Source organism: Canis lupus, chromosome 10 (assembly GCF_003254725.2).
Source record: "Canis lupus dingo isolate Sandy chromosome 10, ASM325472v2, whole genome shotgun sequence".
Taxonomy (NCBI): domain Eukaryota; kingdom Metazoa; phylum Chordata; class Mammalia; order Carnivora; family Canidae; genus Canis; species Canis lupus.
Genome location: NC_064252.1, coordinates 55,993,082 through 56,019,166, shown reverse-complemented (window position 1 = coordinate 56,019,166; position 26,085 = coordinate 55,993,082). Strand labels below are relative to the sequence as shown.

General features: G+C 38.6%; 1 protein-coding gene across 10 annotated transcripts in view; it reads right to left on the bottom strand.

Moving 5' to 3' along the window:
* ACYP2 (acylphosphatase 2) overlaps positions 1 to 26,085 on the bottom strand; it is a 247,932-nt gene that overhangs the window by 159,394 nt on the left and 62,453 nt on the right. For 3 of the 10 annotated variants that reach the window (XM_025467078.3, XM_025467087.3, XM_049115514.1), the window contains 4 exons: positions 25,567 to 25,877; positions 23,790 to 23,928; positions 22,697 to 22,787; positions 21,901 to 21,991 (listed from right to left, as the gene is read on the bottom strand). The exons of 1 other annotated variant lie outside the window; for it this stretch is intronic. In XM_025467078.3, coding sequence (XP_025322863.1) covers positions 21,901 to 21,976 — 76 coding nt within the window. In that variant the 5' untranslated portion in view covers positions 21,977 to 21,991; positions 22,697 to 22,787; positions 23,790 to 23,928; positions 25,567 to 25,877. Of the gene's footprint in view, positions 1 to 21,900; positions 22,005 to 22,242; positions 22,441 to 22,696; positions 22,788 to 23,789; positions 23,929 to 25,566; positions 25,878 to 26,085 lie in introns of those variants that run through there. 6 more of the 10 variants (XM_049115511.1, XM_049115515.1, XM_049115508.1 and 3 more) reach the window with 5 other exon arrangements.

Genomic DNA, 26,085 nt, shown 5'->3' with positions numbered 1-26,085 from the left:
GATCAAGCCCCATATCAGTGGGGAGTCTGCTTCTCCCTCTCCCTCCCGCCGCTTGTTCTCCCTCTCTCTCTCTCTCAAACAAATAAATAATTTTTTTAAAAAAAGTTGTAAGCTGTTTACTCAGCTGGACACATCGTAAAGATTTAAAAAGAAAAAGGAACTAGGAAATTCAGAATTGGAAATGTATTATTTAAAATCAAGAGAGTGAAATGTGCTCCCAAGAGATAAAAGGTCTACAGAGATAACCATTTCTTTGTGTTTTTTTAAGCTTTTGTTATTTACTTCCATGATCCTAAATAACATATTTACACTGTTACTTTGTTGAATTGTTTCCATTCTAGAAATTATATATTGATTTCCTAACTACTATGGAAGATGAAGATGTAGCTGTCTTCTTGTGCCCCATGCCAATATACACATTCTTTCCCCATCTTCCAATATAGTTATATTACATATGTACCAAATCAATATTCAGTGTTTATTTTATTCATTTATTCACCCAATAAATACTCCTTTGAATTGCTTTGAGAATTTTAATCAGGGTATATAATAACACTCACACTTTCAATCATTCCAGGCTGCCTGTTCTGGGTGTTGCCTTTTGAGAAACATTAGCACAGTTCCTCTGCCTATTTTAAAGCAGGAAAAAATCCATTTTAAATCAATCAAATTATGTCAGTTCTTATTATCTCCAAGGAATGTGAGGGAAATCAAAATGTCTAAAACAGAATTGGGGTGCCTCTCTGGCTCAGTAGGTAGAGCATGTGACTCTTGATATTGGAGTTGTGAGTTTGAGCCCCATGTTGGGTGTAGATGTTACTTAAGTAATGAAAAAAATCTTAAAAAAAATAAAAAGAAAACATCTTTACCCTCAAAACGTCAAAATCCAGATGGTCAAATTATGCAAATACACACAAAAAGTTAACACGTTAATGCCTCCTAAGTAATATATCCTGGTAGATCCCCCAAGAGTCAGAGGAGAACATCCCTGTGTATTGGGCTGGCTGGGGACATTGCTGTAGAGAAGGTGGGATGGGGTTATGAAGGCTCCATTAAGATGCAAGAGTAGGCAGGGCAAAGGGCAAAGAGGACTAAGGAGAGCACTCCAGGCAGGAGGAAATCATTAGACAGGAAGGGAGGAAACACTGTGCATTTTGGGATGCCAAGTAGCTCAGTTTGACTGCAAAAGAGGTTCGTGGACAGAAACAACAAGAGAGAAGGGGGCAAGGACATGTGAGAGCAGAGTGTAATCAGGCTAGAATGTCAATAAGAGAATTCCTGGCATTTCCCCATCTTGTGGCTCCACTAAAAGTTACTGAGCAATGATGCAGGGATGTACAAAGTTTTTTATAGTTACAATTCAGTTAAAAAAAAAACTGCTGAGGGATCCCTGGGTGGCGCAGCGGTTTGGCGCCTGCCTTTGGCCCAGGGCGCGATCCTGGAGACCCAGGATCGAATCCCACGTCGAGCTCCCGGTGCATGGAGCCTGCTTCTCCCTCTGCCTGTGTCTCTGCCTCTCTCTCTCTCTCTCTCTGTGACTATCATAAATAAATAAATAAATAAAACCCTGCTGAATTATGATTTGAGGAATGTATTAAAATGATATGCTAGTAAGATTAAATTCTCACATTGAAAAATGGTAATAACTCAATAGCATTAATATTACCTAAATATATATTTAATAAATCAACAATACTGATTTAACTAGTAACATTACTTAAGGTACATTAACCACATAGAGTAGTTTATCGGCTCTTTCTGTGTTCTGGCAATTGAAGTAAACACTGGGAAGTAAAGATGAGTAAGAACTAGTCCTTTGTTGTAAGGAGTTCGTGGTCTAGTGATAAGACAAACATTCTCAACTCCTTTATGCATCATTCCAGGCCATCTCTTGTGTCTTCTAGAAACATCTGAGAATTGTTAGAGTAGAAGTGTTAGTTAACACTAATGTGTTAATGTGTAGTTAACTAACATTATCAATCAATGTTACTATCTTCTCTTCCTTACTTTCTCATCTATCCATCATCTAACACTCAACAGACAGGTAAATGCACGACTTGTGAGGTGCACGACTCCAAAATAATGCCACCGCAGGCAGAGGGAAAGTTAGGTCGTGACCACTGGAGCTGAGCAACAGAGATATGTGTGATCAAACACGACTCACGACTTTACTTCTATCTTCCATGTGCTCTTGATGATGAATTAAGTAGGGACAACCCTTGCCCTGATCTGAAATGAGAACAGTGGCAGACTCCTTAACTTTTCAGCTCAATCTTAATTAACAGATCATTCACTCTCACTTTAAGTGACTGTCACTTTAAGTCACAGTCTTAATTCATAATTAGAATTTCCAGTCCAAGATGTTGGACAAAATTCTGAACTTGATTTAAAGGTGATGCTCCCTGTGCCCCTGGCTGGCTTATTTGGTAGAGCCCGTGACTCTCGATGTTGGGGTGGTGAGTTCAAGCCCCATGTTGGGTGTAGAGATTGTGATAGATAGAAGATAGATAGATAGATAGATAGATAGATAGATAGATAGATAGATAGATAGATAGATAGATGATAGATAGACAGATACATACAGTCTGCAATTGTTTCAAATGCCTAGCAAATACACCTGCATGCATGCACATGGGTGCACTCACATAGGCGTGGGCATGCGTGCAGCTTGTTTCTCACATCAGAAACTCCCTGCATTTTGGTGTAAAATGTTGCTCTTTGAGACCAGGGAAACAGATCTAGTTCTCAGCCCAAAACCATAATAAATGATGCAGCAAAATAAAGAAAAAAGAAATATATTAATCTAAATTAATCTAAATTAAATATATTAATCTAAATTAATCTAAATTAATCTAAATTAAATATATTAATCTAAAACACCTTATGTTTTTTGCTGTTTTTTAAATTTTAATTCCAGTGTAGACCCCACACGGTGTTACATTAGTTTCTGGTGTACAGTGCAGTGATTCAACTGCTCCACATATTACTCAGTGCTCATCAAGCTCCCTCCTAATCTCCTTCACCTATTTCCCGTATCCTCCGTTCCTGCCTCCCCTCTAATAACCCTCTGTTCTCTGTAGATAAGAGCCTGTTTTTTATTTGTATTTTTCTTTTCTCTTGTGGATTTCTTTTGTTGCTTAACAAAAGAATATGAAACCATATGGTATTTGACTTTCTCTGACTGGCTTATGTCACTTAGGGTTATACCCTCTATATTCATCCATGTTGCTGCAAATAGCAAGATTTCATTCTTCTTTATGACTGAATAATATTCCATCTTGTATATGTATCACTCACTTCTTCTTTATCCATTCATCTACTGATGGACACTTGGGTTGCTTCCATAATTTGGCTATCATAAATAATCCTGCAATAAACATAAGGGTGCATATATCCCTCCGAAGTAGTGTCTTTGTATTCTTTGGGTAGGTCCGCAGTGGTGTGATTACTGGATCATATGGTAGTTCTCTTTTTAATTTTTTGAGGACCCTCCATGCTGTCTTCCATGGTGGCTGCACCAGTTTAAAACCCATCAACAGTGCACAAAGGTTCCTTTTTCTCCATATCCTGGCAAACACTTGTTTCTTGAGTTTTTTATTTTAACCATTCTGACAGGTGTGAGGTCATATCTCATTGCAGTTTTGATTTGCATTTCCCTGGTGATGAGTGATGTTGAGCACCTTTTCATATGTCTGTTGGCCATCTGTATATCTTCTATGGAGAAATGTCTGTGTCTTCTGCAGATTTTTAAATTGGATTATTTGGTCTTAGTGAGTTTTTTTGTGTGTTGAGTTATATAAACTCTTTATATATTCTGGAAATTAACCCTTTATTGGGTATGTCATTTGCAAATATATTCTCCCATTCAGTGAGTTGCCTTAGTTTTGTTGGTTGCTTCTTTTGTTGTGCAGAAACTTTTATTTTGATATAGTCCCAATATTTTAATTTGCTTTTGTCTTCCTTATCTCAGGAAATCTATTTAGAAAGATGTTGTTATGACTAATGCCAAAGAGATTACTGCCTTTACTCTCTTCTAGGATGTTTATGGTTTCAGGTCTCTAATTTAGGTCCTTAATCCATTTTGAGTTTAAGAAAGTGGTCCAGTTTTATTCTTTTGCATGTAAGTGTCCAATTTTCCCAACATCATTTATTGAAGAGACTTTTTCCCATTGCATATTCTTACCTCCTTTGTCAAAAATTAATTGACCATATAAGTGTGGGTTTATTTCTGGGCTTTCTATTCTGTTCCATTGATCTATGTGTCTATTTTGTGCCAGTTTTTTTATTACTTTTTTTTATTACTATAGCTCTGTAATAGAACTTGCATTCTGAAATTGTTTTATTTGATACATCCAGTTTTATTTTTCTTTTTCAAGATAGCTTTGGCTATCTCAGGTCTTTTGTGGCTCCATACAAATTTTAGGATTGTTCTAGTTTGTTCTTTGGATAATACTTTGTGCTTAACGGTCCACCTCCCACATCTTACAAGATCAGTGAGTCAATGAAATAGCATCCGAGGCCCTCCCTCTGCTACCTGGAGTTCTGCCCATAGCAACCCTCCTACCCACTTATTTTCTAGTTCTTGGAAGAACAATGCCTGAACTAACTAATGCCTGGACCCAGATGCCTGGTATAGAGTGTCAGCCTCCCAGTTCTGATTCAAAGAAACTTGGACAGATAGTCCTTAAATGGGTATAGTCTCTAGAGTCTTAAGGACGTTGACATAGAAATCATTCTTATATTTTTGCAGTAGGGGAGGCTTATTCATTAGGATCACCTTTCACTTAACATGCAGAATTTGATTTTGGGTTTTTTTTTAAAGTGATTCAAAGAAAATTCTAGAGTCACTAGAGGCCAGGACTATAATTTCTTTTTACATATGTCTCTTTTCCAGCATTTTATTTCAAAAATTTTCAACTTCCAAAAAGTGAAAATGAAATTGGTACAATTAACATCCATACATTCTTTACTGAGATCAAATCATTTTAACTTTTGTTGCATTTGCTTATATCTGCCCACCTCCTGCCTCCCTCCTTTTTTTCTCTTTTTCCATATGTATATTTTTGAAAGTAAGTTACAGACATCAGAAAATTCCACCCCTAAATAGTTCACATGCCTCATCTAAAATAAGAACATTCACCTACATAATCACAATGCCATTACCACATCTAAGAAACTTACATAAACTTAAGAGTATATTTTCATATACAGTCTATATTTAAGTTTTCCCAGTGAGGGATTTTCTGAGCGCCAGCCTCCAAAGTCCTTACTTGCTCTGGGTGGACATGGATGGCAGGAAGGGGGCAGCGCAAGGCAAGCAACTGATGGTGAAGTCCCTAGAGATTGGAGCCCGTTTTTGTTGATTCTCATGGTATTCCTATCCTAATAAGTAATCCTACTAAATGGTTAGGAATAATCAAACTTCCCACTTAAATTATTGTGATATTCTTTTTTTTTTTAAGATTTTTATTTATTTATTCATGAGAGACACAGACAGAGAGAGGCAGAGACACAGGCTCCATGCAGGGAGCCCGACATGGGACTCGATCCTGTGTCTCCAGGATCACACCCTGGGCTAAAGGCAGGCGCTAAACCGCTGAGCCACCCAGGCTGCCCTGATTGTGATTTTCACTTGTACTTTCAGCAAACCCATTAGAGGAAAATCAAATCTGCATTATTTATAAGTTAAGAAACAAACCAAAAACTAAGATTCCAATCTAATCATTGTACTGTCCTTTTTTTTTTTTTCCCCATTGGACCGTCCTTAAAAGGGTATGGTCTCTAGGCTTTTAAGGATGTTGGCATAGAAATCATTCTTGTATTTTTGCAGCAAGGGAGGCTTATTCATCAGAATCATCTTTAATCATCTTTCACCTAGAACGTACAATTTGGTTTGGGTTTTTTTTTTTTTCTAAGATTTTATTTATTTATTCATGACTGACAAAAACAGAGAGAGACAGGCAGAGGGAGAAGCAGGCTCCATGCAGGGAGCCCCACGTGGGACTTGATCCTGGGTCCCCAGGATCAGACCCCAGGCCGAAGGCGGTGCTAAACCGCTGGGCCACCGGGGCTGCCCAGGGTTTTGTTGTTGTTGTTGTTGTTGTTGTTGTTTAAGGTGTTGGATCCCAAGATCCAGAGTATGAGAGTATATTCTGTCCAGATTGTGCCCTTTTTTGTCTGTAAAGGTGGAGGTCCTATGATTATCGCAGGACCTTGGAGCCTCATGTCAGCTTTTCACAGCAGGCCAGACTCTTAATTTGCTCATGTAGAAAGTCATTCCTGTAACATGTGTTTCTTTTCATCCTCCTAGCTTCACTATTCTTTCTTACTACTCTATTTACCACTGACCATTCTACCAGTGACTATTCCCTATAAACTTAGAACTTTGATTTCTCTTGAAAGTAACAACCCATCAGGACTTGTCCCAGTTGAACATTCTGGGTCAGCTATGGGTTCTTAAATCTTTACAGCTCACCAAAAAAAAAAAAAAAAAAAAAAAAGTAATTGAACAAAGAAATATAGGTGCGCTGTCATCAGAGCTTCAGATATAATGGAAAATGAAAATAATGTGTCAGCTTCACATGGCTTGCCATTGCTGTGGTCTCTGGGAAGGTAATGTTCTTATTGATTAGTCCTCAAGAAAGACATCATTCACAAACTGACCCCTGGCTTGTGGCAGCAGACTAATATTTGTGTTATCTTCAATAACCATATGAACAGATCCTGTTGCTGGGAAGACATGGGCAGATATTGCCTTGACAACACAGCATGCAAGTCTCTGGTTCCCTGAGAAGATAGTGATTACTTATCAGTCCTACATATGAACGTGGGTTTTGCTTACAAGAAAAAGAATGTTAACCTTGAATCCAATTACTGAAAGTTTGTAAGTACATGAAAATTTCATCTACATTCAAGCTGCAAATACATAAAATAAGCTTAAATATGTGAAATGCCATGATAATGTAAAATAGTAGGTTTAAAACTTGATTATTGGGGATAAACATTCTAATTTAATAATAAAATACTTTTACTATGAAAGAATTGTACAAATTATAAATCCTGACAGAAGACAAAAATAAGGAAAATTGGGGACCCCTGTGTGGCTCAGCAGTTGAGCATCGCCTTTGTCTCAGGGCGTGATCCTGGAGTCCTGGACTGAGTCCCGCATCGGGCTCCCTGCATGGAGCCTGCTTCTCCCTCTGCCTCTCTCTCTGTGTGTCTCTTATGAATACATAAATAAAATCTTAAAAAAAAAAAAGAATAAGTAAAATTGATTTGGCTCCATTGTTAAAGATCCTTTATGGCCATATCCCTATTCTTGTACCTAATTACTTTTGGATCCGGGGTAGGACTCAGGGAAAAGAGCCTGAGGCCTGCCCAAGGCAGGGTTTGAATATTGGGAAGGGTTTGTGAGACTCGTGATCCCATCCATGAAGCAAACAGAGACTTGAAAACAGAGACTTGAAATTTTCATGTACTTACAAACTTTACACGCTTTAGGGCTTGCTTTCTCTTATAGATCTTGTAACAGTGATGACCCTAAAAAGAAGCCCAAGTGCACTTTCTGGAAGATGGGACACGCAAGGCCTAATCTTCCCCACAGCCTTAGCTGAGGGCCAGCCAACCACCAGTCACCAGAGAATCCATCCCAGATCATCCAGTGACCAGTCAACCTGCCAGTTGACTGCTACTTCATACTCATCAGTGAGTGAAATCATCTAAGCTGAGTCATGATTCAAGGAACTCGATCAGATCATCAGATATGTGAGTGTAAGCAGAAACAGAAATTCTCTCCTGTCAGACATATACTGGATGATGCAGTATATATATAGTTAAAAATACACCAGTGGGGGCACCTGAGTGGGTCAGTGGTTGAGCATCTCCTTTGGCTCAGGTTGTGATCCCAGGGTCTGCGATCCAGTGAGTCCTGTATCAGGCCCCCCACAGGGAGCCTGCTTCTCCCTCTGCCTATGTCTCTGCCTCTCTCTGTGTCTCCCATGAATAAATAAATAAAATATTTAAAAAATAAATAAATAAAATAAAAATGCAGCAGGCTCTTTCTATTATGATGGGAATGATTTGAGATAGAACTTATCAGAATTTCTGTGCTTCTAGGACAAAAACTACATCAGTACAATAAACAGAACCAAGGGAAGCCACATGTATGTAGCTGCTCCAAGATCCTGAGATCAATGACGTTAGCATGAAATTCATAACTTACACTAGAATGAAGACATTGAGGACAATTGATAACTATATGTGATCAACTGAAAGTCATTAAATTTTACACTTTGAGATGTAAGATTTAAGACTGTCATTGTTCAAGAAAATTTGAAATGTGCTGAAATCCTGTAAGTCATGTATGAAATATGAGAGAGGGTTTCCCAAATTTGATAAACCTGTACACTTTGCATGACATTACAAAAATGCTGTAAAAATTTTGTTTAAGGTTTAAACAAAACAAATTTGGATCATGGAAGAGGAAACACTGGACTTTCTTCAAAACTACAAAATCTCTCTAGTGCTATTGTCTTATGAAGAGGACATAAAAAAAAAATGCATCCCAAAGAGTAGGAGCAAAAAGTACCATAAAGGTAAGTCAGGCAGGAAATAAAACAAAAAGACTGTTGATTGGGGGTATTCTTTAGATTTTCAAAATGGTTTGGTATGATTTTTTTCTCATTCTAATTAAATATTCACATTTGACCTTACTGTTGCATTCGTAATCTTGCATTCTTCCTCTTAAACTCTCAGTGTATAAGCTTTGAAGTCACTTCAAACCTATACCTGACCATGGTCAGGTTTCAAGGTTAGTTTGATGGGAATCATTTGACATAGTCTCAACAGTATCATCAAGGATTTTCTGTCTTTCCACCTCTCTGCTCTGACATCTATGGTGTCAGCATCATATTAACTCTGGCTTCCTTCATTATGACAAAATGACTGCAGCAGTTTCAACTTCCCATCTGTATTCCATTTCAATCAGAAGGAGAGAGACCAATTTCATCATTGTCTCAAAAAAGTGAGAAATCTTTTAAAAACAGAAGTCCCTAATTATTAACCTGAATTGGTTACCTGCCATTTTCTGAATCTGATTGACTTAGGTTTGGATTACCTGAATAAATCCACTGTAAGAAGGTTTGGATTACCTGAACAAACCCACTGTAAGGAGTACTGGAGGGGTCAGTCCCCTCCCCAAGCCTCCTGACTGGTGCATGGTGAAGATGAGAAGCATGAGGAGAGACAAATACAATGTCCAGTAGAAGGAAGACATGAGAAGAGTGAGATGGGACTCATTTGCTTCACAGTCATCTCCCTAGGACACACTGTGAACTCAATTCTATGTCAAGTGTCAGATGAGGGAAACCAAGTTAAGTAAGAACTAGATACTCCCCAAGCTTGTCCTCATTGGGTGAGTTCTTTGCTTTAAAAGACAATTTGGGTCCCCAAAATAAATAAATAAAAGACCATTTGGAGCTTGGGATATTTGATTTTGATACTACTATAAAGTGAATTTAGAAACCACAATGGGGATCCCCGGGTGGCGCAGTGGTTTGGCGCCTGCCTTTGGCCCAGGGCGCGATCCTGGAGACCCTGGATGGAATCCCACATCGGGCTCCCGGTACATGGAGCCTGCTTCTCCCTCTGCCTGTGTCTCTGCCTCTCTCTCTCTCTCTCTTTCTCTGTGACTATCATAAATAAATAAAAATTTAAAAAAAGAAAGAAAGAAACTACAATGAATTTCAGGGACATCTGGCTGGCTCAGTTGGAAGAGAATATGATCCTGATTTCAGGGTCATGAGTTTGAGTCCCATGCTGGGCATAGACACAATAAACAAATAAACTTAAAAAAATGAAACTACAATAAATTTCACAAGTCTCCACTTATTTAATAAACAAACAATACATACACTGCATACTCATTATGGAGTGGGATGCAAAATGCAGTTTCTGACTTCAGGAGTTGAAAAGCTTGTTGAGGTGTCTTAAACAAGTGAGAAATTAAAACGATAAAATGTTTAAATACCTAAAATAAATAAATATCTCTTCAAGATGGCAGAAGAATGTGCGTCAGTTTGCCTAGGTAGCTCAGTCAGTTAGGTATCTGACTCTTGATTTCAGTTCAGGTTATGATCTCAAGGTTGTGAGATCAAGTCCCATGTCAGACTCTGCACTGGGCTGTTGAGCATGGAGCTTGGTTAGGATTCTCTCTATCCCCCTCTCCCCCTACCCCTCCCCTAAATAAAATTAATTAATTAATTTTTAAAAAAAGAATGTGTTGACTATACTAAAAAAAAAAAAAATAGAGGACTTGGGTGGCTCAGTCAGTTAAGCCTCTGACCTGATTTTGGCTTAGGTCATGATCTCAGGGTTGTGAGATGGAGCCTGGCATCAGGTTCTATGCTGGCATGGAGCTGCTTAAGGTTCTCTCTCTCCCTCTTCCTCTGCCTCTTCCCTGCTCATGCTCTCTCTCTTTTTTTTTTTTTTAAGATTTTGATTATTTACTCATGAGAGACAGAGAGACAGAGAGAGAGAGAGAGGCAGAGACACACAGAGAGAAGCAGGCTCCATGCAGGGAGCCCGATGGGGGACTCGATCCGGAGACTCCAGGACCACGCCCTGGGCCGAAGGCAGGCACCAAACCACTGAGCCATCCAGGGATCCCCTCATGCTCTCTCTTTAAGAAAAAAAAAAAAAGATGGCAACAGAAGAGGTGATCCAGGAGAGTGCAAGAATAACTTCTGATGAGTTGTACAAAGCTACAGTTCTTAAAAATTACTATTACTTCTTCTTTAGTAAATGACTGGTTTGGGCCTAAAGTGTATACTTGAATTTTCACCTTCTTTTTTTTAAGATTTATTTTATTTATTTACTTGAGAGAGAGATTGAGAAAGCACATGCACCCATGCTTGAGCAAGAGAGGGGCACAGGGGGAGAGGAAAGACAGAGAGGGATAGAGGAAGGAGAGGGACAAGCCGACTCTGAGCTGAGCACAGAGCTGTCACGTGGCTCAATTTCACAATCCTGAGACATGACCTGAGCCAAAATCAAAAGCTGGAAGCTTAACCAACTGAACCCCCCAGGTGCCCCTTGAATTTTCACTTTCAACCAGGTTTTGTTATCAGTGATTACTTCCCATCTGGGTGAGAGACAGTAGGTACTAGTATGTATACATTTTGACCTGCAGGACTGCTCTCAGATATCAGTTCTCTCATAGGACAACATACTTCTGGGTGTCAGAGTTGAGACAGAAATCACAATAGTTATTGCTTCAATAGGCTGGGGGCGGAGAGTAGACACAGAATACATGCCTAGTCTAGCATTGCATGACTTTGTCTCATAGTCTCTAAAGAAGGTGAACTGGTACAGGGGGAAAACTATTAGTCCAAGGAGTCAGAAGTCTTGGTTTTTTGTTTTTTGGGTTTTTTTATAAGAATTTATTTTATTTTATTTATTTATTCATGAAAGACAACACAGAGAGAGACAGACATAGGCAGAGGGAGAAGCAGGCTCCATGCAGGGAGCCTGATGTGGGACTCGATCCCAGGACTCCAGAATCATGTCCTGAGCCAAAGGCAGGCGCTTAACCACCGAGTCACCCAGGCATCACAGAAGACTTGGTTTCTTCCAACCCTGTTACTGATTTACCAGACACCTTGGGAAAATCAGAACCTCACTGAACCTTAGTTTACTTGCAACATAGATCAATTATTCAGCTCATTCCCTTGTTCTATACTTTCCAGGCTCCTTGAAGCATTCTTTACTCTGCAGGACCAGTTTGCTGCATATTCTGACAGTCACTGTATCCTCATGGGCCATTTCTCTGTGTCACTACCATTTCCTATGCTCACAAGCCTCTTTTCCATGGCTGGCTTTGCCCTTTGTCAATAATTATTTGCCCACCTCCAGAGGCCAAGCTGCAATATTCCATGCACTAAAAATTATTTAACCTCTGTTACTGGTTCTGCAACTAGCCTTAAAATCATTCATTTCACAAATATTTATTGAGCACCTATTATGTGCCAGGCACAGAGTCTGGAATAAAATGTTAAGCAAAAAACAAGTTTGCCCTGATGGAGCAGTGGATAGATTCACCAATAAGCTTGTAAGAGTAAAAGGAAGTCATAAACTTACGTCTTTTGGCCTTTAAATTTACAGATGAGCTAAGTTAGCTTAGGTGAATCTATGACTTTCTCCAACTCTTAAAATCTCTAATTCTGCTTTGACTGTTCTATTTTGTGAAAATTCATCTTAAATTTTGACAAGAAAGAAAATCAAGACACCGAATATAATGTATTAAAAAAATAACTCAAAATGTGGATAGGTTGTATTAGCTTTATCTACAAAGAAAAGCACATTATTGAAAGCCAGATTTATATATGTGTATATGTGTGTGCTTGATAAAATTAAATACTGTTGTTTTGTTTTGTTTTGCTTTTTTAAGTAGGTTCAGCATCCAGCGTGGAGCCCAATGTGGGACATGAACTCATGACCCTGAGATCAAGACCTGAGCTGATATCAAGAGTCAGATGCTTAACCGAGTCACCCAGGCACCTCAAAATTAAATACTGTTTTATTTCCAAATAACATATAGCTAGAAGACCCTTAAGACCCAGGTTCAGGTTTAGAGGTAAATAGAAATGGTTTCTAGAAATAGTTAAATCTTCATGCTCACAGGTGTAGAATCACTAAGGAAACTTCTGGACTCAATAATATAAGTCAACTGCTAAGTGCTATGTTTTTCATACTCCATGGGAGCCATATTTGACTGCTGGTAAGGGACCTGGTCTGTGCACCAGCCCCACTCCAGTGTAGCCATAAGACTCTCTACTCTCTTTCTCTCCCTCCTTGACTCATCTCCAGGCCCATCAGTTCTTCAGGATCCTTCTCCAAGGCCCTGGAAGACATGAACTTAAATCTTGCAATTGAATCTCTATAAAAGAACCTACTAAGCTTCTAGACTAGTTAATATTTTCTATATTCAACATATGAAAAAAAAAAGCTGGTTTTGATCTTTGTAGTACCTTATTGGCTGGGTAGATGATTTACAGCATGAGGCTAAGCAACAGGACAACTCGCTTCTAGTCCTGTCGCTACCAATAGAATGACCAGCCACCATTCTGCAATCTGCAAAATAAGGGATCAGATCACTTACATTATTTTTTCGCTGCTAATTACAGAAGTGATAAGTGCATATATTCTTTATATCATTTTTAAATATAATATGGATAAGTTTGAAGACCACTTTGAATTTCCCTCATTTTATCAACCCCAATTCCCCTTTCATCTCTCCATTATTATCTCTTCAGTATATCTCCTTCCAGAATTCTTTCTTCACATTTATTTAAGCTATCTCCCAGGTTTAATATTTTATACAGAAAACTAAGCATCCTTTTACAAAGAAATAAGAGCATAACTTGTGTTTAAATGTAAGAGTTTAATAGTGAAAGAGAATAGAGGGGAAGGGAGAAGAAACGGGTGGGAAATATCAGAAAGGGAGACAGAACATGGAAGACTCCTAACTCTGGGAAATGAACTAGGGGTGGTGGAAGGGGAGGAGGGTGGGGGGTGGGGGTGACTGGGTGGCGGGCACTGAGGTGGGCACTTGACGGGATGAGCACTGGGTGTTATTCTGTATGTTGGCAAATTGAACACCAATAAAAAATAAATTTATAAAAAATAATAATAATAAATAAATGTAAGAGTTTCCAGATGGGAAAATTTTCATTTCTAGGCCCTGGCGAATGTTTAAGAAAGATTGTTGCATCTAAAATCAAAACACTTTGGGGGCCCTGGGCCAGTTAAGCAGCCAACTCTTGATTTCAGCTCAGGTCATGATCTCAGGGTCCTGGGATCGAGCCCCAAGTAAGGCTCCATGCTCAGAGTGGAGTCTGCTTGAGATTCCAGCAGACTGGAATCTCCCTCTCTCTCTGCCCTTCCCCTACTCTCGTGCTTTCTCTCTCTCTCTCAAATAAATAAATCATTAAAATAAAATAAAAACACTTTTTTAAATGCAAAGTTCACAATATCTGCTACAAGGAACTCACAAAATAAAAAGGAGAAATGTCAATATGAATGACATATTTTAAACCTTTAGTGTGTAAAAGTTTAGGAAAAAGGAAGCTTCTAGAAGTAGATACTACATCATTTTATTATTAAGAATTATCTTTTTCGGGATGCCCAGGTGGCTCGGCGGTTGAGCATCTGCCTTCGGCTCAGGGTCCGATCCTGGGATTGAGTCCTGCATCAGGCTCCCTGAAGGGAGCCTGATTCTCACTCTGCCTGTGTCTCTGCCTCTCTCTTTGTGCCTCTTATGAATAAATAAATAAAATCTTTTTTAAAAAAAGAATTATCTTTATCACCCCATTATTAACTCTAATAGTAGCCTAATAAGTCTGTCAGGCATACACTGTCCGCTGAACTTTTCCTGTACACAGCAAGCTATATCTAGAACTGCTTTTTAGACAAATTAACAATGCCATTTCCCAAAGTTTTGCAGTCTCTGGGACCAATGAGAAAATGGGAAGAATAGACCTTTGTGTTAATTTTCTGTGCCAACTTGACGTGAGCCAGTGTGAGCCAGTGTCCAGATATGTGGTCAAACATTATTCTAGATGTTTCTGTGGAAGTGGTTTTTTGGATGAAATTAAGATTTAAATTTGTGAACTTTGAGTAAAGCAGATTCTTTATAATGTGGGTGGGACTCATTCACGTAGCTGAAGCCCTGAATAGAACAAATGGCTGACCTCCTGTGAGCAAGATGGAATTATGCAGCAGACAGCTTTCAGATATGAACTGCAATTTCTGCTTATCACTGGATTGCCAGCCTGCTGGCCCACCCCGCAGATTTTGGACTTGCCAGATTCCATAACCATGAGTCAATTCCTTATGTTCAATCTATCAATCAATCAACCAATCTCATTGTTTCTGTTTCTTTGGAGAACACTAATACAGCTTCCTTCTCCCCATATAAAAAAAGTACATAATTCTTACATCATACAATTCACTGATGTAAAGTAAATTCGATAATTTTTAGTATATTCACAGAATTGTGCAACCATCACCATAATCAATTTTAGAATATGTTCATCACCTTTAAAGAAACTCCATACACATTAGCACTCACTTTCCATTTGTCCCCTCTTTTCCCAGTCCTAAACAACTACTAATCCAGCTTTTGTCTCAATAGTTTTGCCCATTCTTAACATTTCATAGAACTAGAATCACACAACATGTGTTTTTTGTTTTTTGTTTTTTTTGTTACTGGCTTCTTTCACCCTTCGTAATGTTTTCAAGGTTTATTTATGTTGACATACATATCAATACTCCCCTCCTTACATTGCTGAATAATTTTCCATAGATGCCTATCCCACATTTTATTTATCCATTCAACAGTTGATAGATGTTTGGATTATTTCCAGTTTGGGTTTATTATGGGGTTACTATCATGCTGCTACCAACATTTAAATACAAGTTTTATATGGACATATGTTTCATTTCTTTGGGGTATATATCTAGGAGTGGAATTGCTGAGTCGTACTGTAACTCTTCATTTAACCTTTTGAGAAACTGTCAAATTGTTTTCAAAAGAGTTGTATAATTTTACATTCCCACTAGCGATGTATGAGAATTCCAATTTCTCCACATTGACACCAATTGCTATTGCTATTGTCTGTCATTTTGATTGTAGCCAACCAACTGTGTGTGGTATAATATCTCATTATAATTTTTATTTTCATTTTTCTGAAGACTAATGACATTGAGCGTCTTTCCATGTAATTTATTGGCCATCTATATTTCCTCTTTGGAGAAATGGCTATTCAGATATTTTGCCCACTTTTCCATCAGGTTATTTGTCATTATTATTATTACTATTTTTAAGATTTTATTTATTCATGAGAGAGAGAGAGAGAGAGAGAACACAAGCAGGGAGAGGGACAGAGGCTCCAAGCAGGGAGCCCAACATGGGACTTGATCCCGAGACTCCAGAATCACACCCCGGGCTGAAGGCAGGCGCCAAACCGCTGAGCCACCCAGCGATCCCCAAGAAGCAAAACATCTTGATCTTTAACTTATCCCCATATAAGTATTCTAAATTAATTATTCCTAGCGCAATCTACTCTATCTTTTGTTAAAATCTGTATATTTTAGCGATCACTGTTTTTAAACACATATAGCTTGCTAACTACAATTATGCCAGTCACATATCTAGATTCAAAACCTTAGTGGTCTACATGCATATTCATCAACGGGTCACCTTTACTGTGCTTCTAAATATAGTGACAATATGTGAATCTTTACATTTATCCCAAATTTTGCTTCATTTGGGCAGTGGGAGATACTTCTACAAGTAGAAAAGCTGGGGAGTGGGGAATGTCAGGCTACTTATTTTCATAGATGACAAACCTGAATCACATTATGTCCTGCTTTGGTTCTAGACATACCTCACCCCTCTGACTACTATCGATGGGCATATTTTGATGCTGACCTGTTACCATCAGGGAATCTGTAGTTGGCAATGGCAAATACAGCAAAATGGAATCCTAAATCAGAATTTAGCTGATTTCCAATTTCTGAAACTTCAAATAACTCTGGAGCAGGAACTACATTTTGGTAATCCCTATACTCCCTGCACAAATACAACTCATGTTAATTAACAATGAGACAAAAAGTCACCTACTTGTTTGTAAAATAAAATAAATTATATTATGATTTGATAAGAATTGTCATTTTGTATGATTCCTTAGCTAATTAGAAAAACCACCTTTCAATACCACATTTATTTCCTCATTTTGCTTACTTCAAGTATTTCATAGATAGTACTGTCAAGGTTGAACAGACTAACTATTCCTGATCTCCACTATGTGCCATTGATCAATACATGGTTAATTGTTCTCATTAATTCAATTCAATTGTTTTCAATTTAATTGTTTTCAATTTAATTCAATTGTTTTCTTCCACAGAACAAAACAATAACAAAACACTCCTTTGTTAGACATATGTTCTAATTTACTAAAACTGGTTAGGCTTGCTTAAATATGCCCCATCTAGGCTACATCTTATGCTCTTTACATATTAGTTACCAATTAAACTAAGTAAGGATATTTAAAATAAAATTTCGTCAGACCACTTAAAATGGCTGTATCAATAAATACATGTACCAGCAGCCTCCTTTTTTTTTTAATTTTTATTTATTTATGATAGTCACAGAGAGAGAGAGGCAGAGACACAGGCAGAGGGAGAAGCAGGCTCCATGCACTGGGAGCCCGACGTGGGACTCAATCCCAGGTCTCCAGGATCACGCCCTGAGCCAAAGGCAGGCGCCAAACCGCTGCGCCACCCAGGGATCCCTGCAGCCTCCTTTTCAAGTAGCCTATGTAAGACTATCCATTTTATTAATGACCACTAAATAATGTGTCATTTAAGATACTTTAGGCACATGTAACAGAAAAGAGCTAGTCCTATGTTTAGCAAAAACAAAAAGAGATGATTTATTATAAGGACACAGATGTCTCATAGAATCTAATGTCAGGAATTCAACCACGCCCCAGAAAAGAACCGGAAATAAGGACTGAAAAGCCATCAGAATGCAGGTAGTTCTCGTCTTTGGACCTGTTTTATCCTCCCCTTCTAGCAGAATAGCATCTTCTTGATCCTATAGGAGGAAAACTCCTGAGTACATATGTATCATGGCCAGACTGACTATTTCTTCATTCAAATTCCTAGGGAGAAAATCTTATTGGCCCAAAGTGCCCTTACCTCCACCTGTGGCCTGTGGCCAGAGGTGGGCATCCTGCTGCCTGGCAACCCATTCCTGGCAGTAAGGAATTATTCAAAGGGTTCTTTGTAAGCTAGGAAGACATACCAAATAGTGTCTCTACAAATGGATAGGACTATGCAAGCCCAATTCCTCTCTCAAATTCAACAAAAAATAAGTCATCCCTCTTCGCTTGGAATGAAAAGACTAAAGAAGCATAGAAAAGCCCTAGAGTGTTAAAGAAATCGATATCCCTCCACATAGAAATATCAGTAACAGGGTAAGAACAAGCTAAGCCAGCTTATCAGTAATACATTCAACTGAACAACTTCCAAGCCAAAACATACCTGTAAAATAAAATGTCCCCCTAAACAATATGCATTTGCTTCCTCTCCCTTAATGTTTTGCTTAAATCCTATGGGTTATATAAATAGAGATTAAATATTTCACACTTAAGATAACCAAAGTACCTGGGATACTAATTAAACAATTTGTGCTTACAGCCTGATTTTGGAAAAGGCAAGTTATTTATTTATTTATTTATTTATGTATTTATTTATTTATGGGCGTGGGGAAGGGAAAGGGATGGAGAATCTCAAGCTGACTCCACACTGAGCATGGAGCCCAAAGTGGGGCCTCAATCTCATGACCCTGAAATCATGACCTGAACTGAAATCAAGAGTTGGACACTTAACCCACTGAGCCACCCAGGCCTTGGAAAAGGCAAACATAAAGTTATATGTTAACTTTAAAGAGTCACTGGATAGTCAACCATGCATTGTTTTGTTAAGTTTTACTTTCCATTGAGGTCTTGCTAGTGCACTGTATAGACATACCAATAAATATGGGACACCTTGCATAAGAAAAAATAAATCACTTTAAAAAATCACTTTCAGATATAAATTCAAAGTTGGTATGCTTTAAAAAAATTTAGGTACAGTTATGACAGACTGTACACTCCTTAGTAATGAATAATTTGCTAAGCTGAGTTCTAGGAATACCTGAAACATTTTTTTTTACTAGCAGATAACAATTCATATTAAGTAGGCTATCTCTCTAAATATATTCTCCTAGTCTCATTTTTCAACATTATCTGCTAAATTTAACCACAGATGCTTTTTTCCCATAAATGGTCTTAAGCAAAGCTATTCTAAAGAGGGGAAATGCACAATGCAAGACAGAATTAAATCCTGATTTTATTTCTGATTTTCTCTCTGACACTGGAGAACTTATTTCTGCTTCCTGTTCTGTAAATTTTATACAATGGCAATGCCTCACAGTGCTGTTATAAGAAGAAAAAAAAATGTGAAGCTTGAGCAAAGGTTAAAATTGCCATGATGGTTGGTATTGCTGCTAGGAACATTGCTCTGTTTATAGGAACACAGACATCATCTGCCCTAGACTTGACTTCTAAAAATTCAAACTTTAAGGCCTCAAGTAAGTTAATAATCTGTATTCATATGACACTTTATAATTGATAAATAACTTCTGTAAATGTTGTTCATTTAATACTCACAAATGTTACATAACAAAAGTGCTACCATCTGAGGAGACAGAGACTCTGAGATGTCAAATGATTTGCTTAAGTTTACACAACTGCTAATAAATCTAGGATTCAAAAATCAATCAATCAATCAATCAATCAATCAATCAATCTAGGATTCAAAGCTGAGATTCAAATCCTGTATTTTGATTCCAGGGCCAGTATTTCCCCTTTATTGTAGGAGAGATTGTCTGATGTTTCATTTTTTTCTTTTAAAATGTATTTATATATTTTAGAGAGAGCAAATTTGGGGAGAGGGAGAGAAAGTCTAAAGCAGACTCTGCGCTGATCGTGGAGCCCAACGTGGGGCTCAATCCCAAGACCCATGAGATCACAACCTGAGCTGAAACCAAGAGTCAGATGCTTAACCTACTGTGCCACCCAGGCTCCCTTTGTCTGATGTTTTAAAAAGCCTCTAATCCTAGGGGCATCTGATTGGCTCAGTCAATAGAGCACACAATTCTTGATTTGGGGGTTGTGAGTTCAACCCCCATATTGGGGGTAGAGATAACTTAGTTTAAAAAAAAAAAAAGCTTTTGATCCTATTTCTTATCCTAATTTATAGGAGCCATATGGAAGAATCCATTGAAAAGTGTTAGACCAAGTTGTCTGGATTAATCAGAGATTCTGATGATTTCCTTAAATGGTTAAATTTTCAATTCCTTTAACTACTACTTTAAATCCTCACTCTACTTATTCATTAACTTGTCTATGCTTTTATCTATATAAGAATACATAACATGATGTCTTCAATTTCAAAACAATATAATACATTCTGGATTGATAGCAGTTGAGGGAATGTAGAATAAAGGAGAGGAACAAATGATAAGTCAGATGATTTTGTGGCATAGTGATTTGGCATGGGCCCAGTAACATATTAGTGGGTTCAGATTAGGATTTCTAAATGTGAACCTGAATTCTTCTATATGTCAAGTGGGGTCAGCAATAATACCTATTTCACATGGTTAGAGTGGGAATTATATAAATATATGTTGTGGGAGGGGTGTATAAAAATATATTTATTAGTGGTTGACAAAGTAATTGGTACAAAATAAGTGCACAATAAAAAGAAATTTTATTATTTTGGTTGAGGAAAGTTGCAAAAAAGTCAAGTTGGAAGAGGTATTAAACATGGCTTAACCCTCATTAAGGAGGCTGTGAACACCAGCAAGAAACAGCAGCTTCTCAATTTCCAGATGTCAGGTCATGGTGTAAATGCTGATGCCAGTGGACTTTATAATTAATTCAACTCAGGATGTATAAACAAGCCCAGAAGGGCATTTAAGCAATGTCCTTAAACAGAAAACAAAATTTAGAGTTTTCTCATGAATGAAGATGCTGCATATCACTTTCCAGCTACCACCTGTTAAATATTTTATTCACCAGTTATGTGTAAGAAGCAAAGCCCATGCACAACAGATGGCAGCCTAATTCTGGCTTCTCTAAAAAGGTTTTCCTCCTACTCATAAGAACCCAAGGATATGTTGATATGAGTGTTGCAGATGAATCCTCAGCACTGAATACTACTTAACAATGTGACTCAGAGACCAACTGTGTTTCTTCTCATCAGTGATAGCCAAGCATTGAAACATGGTCTGAATTCAGAGTCTGGATCTGAAGACAATTTATGTGCAATTCGTTATCCAACTCCAACAAGTTTATGCATGTATATAAAGCACAGAAGGATGAAAAAATCATTTTGACCAACGATTACATCCTCGATAGGGATCAAGGCTTTAAACAAAGTAGTTCAATCTATGGAGTCAACCCTGGTTCAGGAAGCAGAAAACTGAGGACTACCTTTGAGGCCTCTCGTTTCCTTAATCTCCCTCACATTTAATAATAATCTAATCCTTTATGATTAGAGGCTTGCTAACCAATCCTCATGTCCGTGTACTTCTGTCTGCCTCCGCTGCAAGCCCCTCTTGGTCTAAAACAACATCACCTGTTTTGTGGCATCCCTACATTTAATCTAGACCCTCATCTTTTTTTTTTTTTTTTAAGGTTTTTAAATTTATTCATGAGAGACACACACACACACACAGAGGCAAAGACACAGGCAGAGGGAAAAGCAGTCTCCATGCAGGCAGCCAGATGTGGGACTTAATCCCGGGACCCCAGGATCATGCCCTGAGCTAAAGGCAGACGCTCAACCGCTGAGTCACCCAGGCATCCCAATCTAGACCCTTTTCAATGTAGTCCGAAACACTTTTCCAAAATGCAAACTTGATCTGTCACTGCTACTGCTCTATTCCTGCCGCTTAAAAGCTTTAAATAGCTTCCCTTTGTTTCTATGGTAAAGGTCAAAACATTTATCGAGGTCATGAAGGCACAAAGTTCCTTGTTACCACAGTGTACTTAGTTATCAGGTTTCTTAGTTACCAACTATGGAAATTGATTCTGGCCAATTTAAGGAGCAAAGAAATTTATTAAAAGGCTATTGCCTCATGGAAGAAATCGATTCTGGCCCATTCAGGCAACAAAGAAATTAATAAAAGGATGTGAACCACCCAGAAGGCTGAAGGCCAAGCTGAGAAAATGGATGCCACAGCTTGCACCGCCAACACCCTGGAAAGCACTGCTGGAATCACAGCCATACCTGCCAAGATGAGAAGAAAATTCTTCGCTGTTCTGCTTCTGGCTCCAGATCCAAAAATGGAGTGGGTGTTCTTCATTGGCTGTGAATACACCTAACCACTGGGAGGTGAGCTTCTATAATGGGAAACCATCCAGCCCCCCCACCAATACTCCTAAATTGGGGAATTCCCCAAACACAAGGAGTATCAAATTTTGAGTAGCCAAAAGAGAGAAAAAGAAAGAAAGAAAGAAAGAAAGAAAGAAAGAAAGAAAGAAAGAAAGAAAGAAAGAAAGAAAGAAAGAAAATCAATAGATCCTATGACCTAGGATTTGGCCTTTGCCTCCCCCTCCAGCATCATCTCACCCCTTCCCTCTCTAGGCTCCAGCTGCACTGTCCATTCTTCAACACATCCACTCTAGAACTCCTCCCTTTACCAACAGCGATCTCTACTCCATCATCAGCCTCACTCCCCTTTGGTCTAGGTTAATGTTTCAGCCCAGGTGCTGTTAGGATGAGTTCAATGGGAGTGAGGGGTGGGGCACATTTACAGATATATGGGTCCTGTGAAAGGAAGCCAGACAATTATGGTGAAGCATCCTGGGCTAGCAAGAACAGGAAGCCCTATGGCCCCTCACCTAAAGAAGGAAATGTTGGGGGTGGCAGGGTAAGGGGGTTTGAAATCCAGAGGGAATAGCTGTACCCTTCAGTAAAGAAAGAACTCCATCTATACTAGCAGGGAGACATAGAAAATAGCCTGACTCTACTCTGCTTCCATCCTCTAACCTCCTACTCATGCCTCTGATTGGGCAAAACCAACCTGAGACCCAGAGGGATGAGTTGCCTGTTGATGGAGGCTGTAGAACTACCTCCTGGAGCACAAAACAGGGTCAGAAAGATAGAAGGTGCATCTGGAAAAAAGCCAGAGTGGTGAGTGTCTTTTAGGTTCCTTTCCTTAACAGTATTTATCTCTATTTATAACTATTATAACCATAAGTGGTTTTTAAATTTATTTTGAACATTAAACAATTATAGTTAAACTCCTCGAGGTCAGAGCTTGTGTCTCTCTTTGCTCAGCATTGTTTCCCCAGAAACTAGCAAAGTGTCTGACACACAAACGGGCCTTAATAAATATTTCTTGAAATCATAAAAGTATCTTCAATGTGGAATATTGTGCTTTTAACAATCTGATTCTCAAGCCTTTAATAACTATCAATAGGGAAATTATGCCTTCCTACTTCCTTGTTAGCCAGGCTCTTTCCAAGTTTCTGCTCTGCCTACCTAGTAAAATGGCCTATAATCACAAAATCTCTGAGCCCTTCCAAGATCAAACTAAAATTCTAATAACTTATTTTTATTTTGCCCAAACATTCTCCTGCTCAGTTATTCTTTCTAGGTAATTTACTGAGAGCTCATTCTATGGCATATATGTAAAAAGCTAACTTTCTCAGGTTTCATGATAACCAGAAAGTTTAAACCTCAATGCATACCACACATTTCAGCTTAAGCCTTTTGCCTTTGTGCTATATTAAAATATCCTTGAAATAGGCACAATGCCATATGATGAATAACATATGGTACACGACAGTCCCTATTCACATATGGAAATTATGCTAATGCTATCCCATACAGGAAGTAAAAGTGGAACCAGATTTATTTTTTCTATGTGGGTTTATCTGGATTCGTATCTAAAAATTCTGATTTTTATTGTCACAGAGGGAATGATGTGGAAGTTGAACAGAGGTGACTGGTGCTCAAGGTCAGTTACACAATAATCCACTGGAGGGAGTTAGGAGTAATCCATGATCTTGATGGTCAGAGTAAAAGTAATGTTAAGGACTAGAAGAGATGTTTAGAGAAGCCCCTGAGCCTTATCAAGAGAGTGTCCCCAGGTCCAAAGAACTCATACCTACCAGCTGTGGGAAACAGACTCCGCTTCCCTCAGATGGTACTTTCACTAGTACATCATCTTGTTTTTACTGGCCAGGGCTCTATCAGGCCCAATGCCCCCTTTTTATAACAAACACATTTTGTAATGCCTCCTCTGCTTTCCTGAAATGGAATTCATAGATAATATAATTTACATGAAACATTTTTTAAACCAGTATAATGATCCAACTATAAAATAAAGAATAAATAAAATACACTTACAATAAAGTGATCTATAGCTCAGAATGTAAACTCTTAGACACTAAGAGCTTACATCTATGGGTAGAATCACTCTGAATGTAACAACCACAAATGCATACCATGTGGTACTGGAGACTCAAACACCATGAGCAGTGCTGTTGTCAGGGACATGCATTTTAAAATTGAATGCAAGAATACCTCTTGCATTCCCCAGCAAACAGTGTGCAATTTTCTCTCAGCTTACACAGCAGGTACATTCCTAGGAAATTCAATGATCTTGAGAAATACGTGAAAACTACATATGGCTTCATATAAAATAGAGTTGGGTTCAGGATGCCTGGGTGGCTCAGTGGTTGAACGTCTTCCTTCAGGTCCGGGCGTGTTCCCAGGGTCCTGGGATCGAGTCCCACATCAGGCTCCCTGCATGGAGCCTGTTCCTCCTCCTCCCTGTGTCTCTGCCTCTCTCTCTGTGTCTCTCATGGATAAATAAATAAAATCTTTAAAAAAATAAAATAGAGTTGGGTTCTAGCACAGATAAATTAAGTTTTATACATACATGAAAGTCCTGTGGGGCATTCAAAAGTCTCATTCAATGCAAAGAACAATTTTTTAATGTGTGAGTTTGTCTTGTACATTGCAGAACATCTCTGGCTCCAGGCCACAAGATACCAGCACATCCTCCAATCATTTTAACAAGCCAAAATGGGTCAACAAATTTTTTAAAAGTCCCAAGGGCATATAGTGTCTCCTCTGTTGACAACTATTAGGCTGGAGGCTTCAGTAATCAGTTTTCTGACTATGATAGAATCACTGTGATGTTATCAGTATGTGACATTCTAAACCTTCCTTTGGCTGGTACAATTCTTTCCAGCAGGCCCAGAAACAATATCCTTCTAATTCAAAAAAAAAAAAAAAAAAAGCTAAAGCTTATGAGAAGGATACTGGAACAGCTCATACAATTGAAGAAGGGGCTGAACAAGAAAGCCTCAGTGTATCACTTAGGATTAAGTTCCATTAAACATGATAGAAAGCAGTGACTTCATTAAAATAGAATTTTAATTCTCTCTCACACAAACTGAGCCTGAAGGTGAGACATTCAGAGTTGGCATAGCAGTCTACTTCATGAAGTCCTCTGGAAGCCAGGCTTGTTTTACTCACTCTCTACCATTCTTCAGATGTGGCCCTGGTCCTCATGGTCCAAGATGAAAGCAGAACATAAGACGGGATAAAGAACCAGGCACATCCCAACAATCTCCTTAGGAAGTTTCTCAGAAGCTTCCACAAGACAATTCCACTTATAACTCATTGCCCAAAACTTTGTCATATGGCTATGCCTACCTGCAGGAAGTCTGGGAAAGTGTTTATTCTGACTGGTCATATGACCATTTATTCTGAATGGATTCTATTAAGGATGTTCAAAATCTGGCAAATGTTTTAGGAAGTATGCGTTGATAATCAATGATCATGTCATCAGCATTTAGTCTTAAATATCAGTCCGAAAATTCTATTACTAAAGAAGAGAAGAGAACAGATATCAGATGACAAAGTAATAATCAGTACCTGCTTGTGGGGAGGAGGAATCAAGGCACCTCTGGCGTCTCAGCTGATGGCATTGTTTATGCATATTCAGTGTTGGCAGTAGCTAGAGTTTATGACCATGCTGCATGCTGCAGTGTAATCCAGCTGTGTTCACAGTTGTTTAGCTCTCCTTGATGTGGTGGGCTGAAAAATGGCTCCTCGGAGATCTATGTTGTAATCCCTGGCTCCTGTGAATACATTACTTGAGATGGTAGAAGAAACTTTGAGGATGTAATCAAATTAAGGATCTTGAGATGGGGAGATTTTCCAAGACTATCTGGAATCACAAGAGTCTATAAAAAGAAGGCAGGAGATCAGAGAGAGAGAGAGAGAGAGAGAGAGAAAATGTGTCAACAAGGAAGGGGCAGCTTCTAGTAGCTGAAAAGAGTTAAGAAAACAGATTCTTCCCTGAAGACTCAAGAAGGAACAGATCTTGATTTTAAACTTTGGACATCCAGGACTATAATAAAATAAATGTGTGTTGCCTTAAGCCACTACATT